General features: G+C 48.4%; 1 protein-coding gene across 1 annotated transcript; it reads right to left on the reverse strand.

Annotated features, from left to right (window-relative positions):
- Positions 1–65: 65 nt before the first annotated feature.
- On the reverse strand, positions 66–1,548 carry LOC124198604. Its single transcript, XM_046594526.1, has 2 exons — positions 936–1,548; positions 66–839 (listed from the first exon to the last, which is right to left on the reverse strand). Exons 1-2 carry the CDS (start codon positions 1,434–1,436, stop codon positions 138–140), a joined length of 1,203 nt encoding a protein of 400 aa, XP_046450482.1. The 5' UTR covers positions 1,437–1,548; the 3' UTR covers positions 66–137.
- Positions 1,549–2,339: the final 791 nt, after the last annotated feature.

The raw sequence follows: 2,339 nt of genomic DNA on the forward strand, positions 1-2,339 counted from the left end.
GAAATGGGACGCACCTGGTCCCCATTTCCTACTTAAATACTTATATTAAAGTAGGTTACCGCCGCTGTGTAAAACCCGCTGTATTGGGCAGTTTCGATGTCAATTTCCATATAATCAATGAATAGAGAATTGGTGTATTACGAGATGCTGTGAGCATTGCAAAGGTCGTTGAACAAGAGCTGAGTGGCCTGTGAAAGGGCCGAGTAGCCCGTGTGAACGTAGTCGTTGCAGTTGGCGAAGGCCGTGGCGTATTCCTTCGTGTTGTCACTGGAATGGGAATGCTCGTAGCGTTTATGGATGGCGCAAGCGCGGACGTATTCGTCGGCCAATGGATCGCTGGAATCCCACAGGTAGACTCCGCGGCGGGCGTTGGAATCAGATTTCGTCTGGATGACGAGACGCTGGAGGGCGATTCGGTTGTAGTGGCGGAGCTTGTCGGACACAACTAGCGTGTTGGAATTGCCGTTGTCGCCGTAAGAGTCGACCGAGGTGTACTGGCGAAGCCAAATGATGCGGCCGCAAGAGCCTGAAGATGACATGGAGGTCAGGATGGGTCCCAGGTGGGTCATTCTCCTCTGGTAGAGGGCGATGTCGGCCCCGTGTTCCCTGAGCATGTGCCACACCGCCATACTCAACAGGATGAATTGGGGTCGTCTCCTTGGATCGGACAGTGCCGTTTCGCGTATGTGGCGCAGGGTATTGATCAATTCGTCGTTGACGAGCGGTCGCCATTTGAAGGAGACGCGCAGTCTGAGTATGCGACTGATCATTTCAATGTCGCCGTGATAATGGGCTGGAATGGGACTTGGCACCGTCACCCAGTCGTAGTTTGGAATAATCTAGTATATCCAGGTGCAAACAATCAATGATAGATCTCATCAATAACAGAAAAGGCAAAGGATCCAACAGCATCAGCATTGAAATAATAAACTAACCTTGACAAAGTTGAAAAACTGTTGACGAATTCTCGAGTCGCCCATAAAGAAGAAAAGCAATTCGTCCGGCATCAGTGGGCTGCTGCTGCTAATGTTGGCGGTGGCGACTTGCTGGTGAAACAGAGCGTCCAAACAGGTGGCGATGGGTTGGGCCGTGTAGCGCATGAGGCGGCAAATCATTCCGTCGTCACAACTCTTGAGCAGCGAGAGGCGACTGATGACGTCACCCTCGCCTACCCCGTCGTAGGCCCGTCCATTCAACAGATTGCCCACGCAGAGAGGCGGCTGTTCCAGCATCTGCAGCATCAGTTGGTTTCCCAAAAGTGGATGGCCCGCCTGCTGACTAATAGTGTTGACTGCTGATGCTGTAATTTCCACGAGCAGAAGCAAAAACAACAGCAGCGGCTGGAAACAAAACAACGGGGTTCTTCTTATTCTTCTACTACTACTACGCCCATTGCCAACAGTCCACGATGTCCTCCAGTTCCGTTCCGTTTGCATCTCTTCTCTCAAATAATTGGATTACAAGTGCTGTACCTTTTGATCGCGGGACGAGGGCCGGGTCCCGCCTCGTTCCACCATCGGTCAGTGTTGCAAGTCGACTGATGCTGGTTATTGATTGACTCGCTAGCGCCCGCCGTCAGTCGTCAGCACCGTCGACTCCAACCGCCTAATTAACAGCTGTTTCGTTTCGAATGAAATTGCGGTTAACTATAATATTAAATCAGAAAGAAAGGCGCAACACCTCACTAATATACCCACTCGTCGTATACATAACAAAGACTTGACTTGACTTTCTTATGTTCAAGTGCGTTTCCCAACACTTGCTCCTACATCTCCTACCTACATCTCCATCCTACATCTCCTACAACCGTCGGGACTCTGGGATCGATTCTAGAGGATCAAAAAAATTCGGATCAAACGTCGGACAAGAAAAAGACGGAATCTGCAAAAGGCTCAGAAAACATTTACAAAGTTCAGTGTTTCCCGCTGTACTCGATGCTAGTCGCTGTGGGCAGAACTCGAGTCGACTATTTCAGTTTGGACGTCGAAGGTTCCGAGTACAAAATATTGGCAACCATTCCTTGGTATAAAGTCGACATCAAGGTATTTGACAGTAAATTGATTTCCGGTTGGATGTGCAACATCTAATTTTATTTTTAATTGATTGTTATGGAGACGTTGACTGTCGAGTGGAATCACGTCCCAGAAGGTGAAGCCGCCATGACTCGATTGATGGAGAAGAACAAATTCGTCAAGTTTGGTTTCATTGAAATGAAATTCTCTCATGAAGTAGTTTACGTCCAGGATTTCCTGGACGACTTGAGAAAGTTCGAAGACTATTAAATAGGCTATTAATAAGACTTATTTACCTTGAACCAATTCCGGAAAAAATCGTCCAAA

The sequence above is a fragment of the Daphnia pulex genome, chromosome 7 (genome assembly GCF_021134715.1).
Source record: "Daphnia pulex isolate KAP4 chromosome 7, ASM2113471v1".
NCBI classification, from domain to species: Eukaryota; Metazoa; Arthropoda; class Branchiopoda; order Diplostraca; family Daphniidae; genus Daphnia; species Daphnia pulex.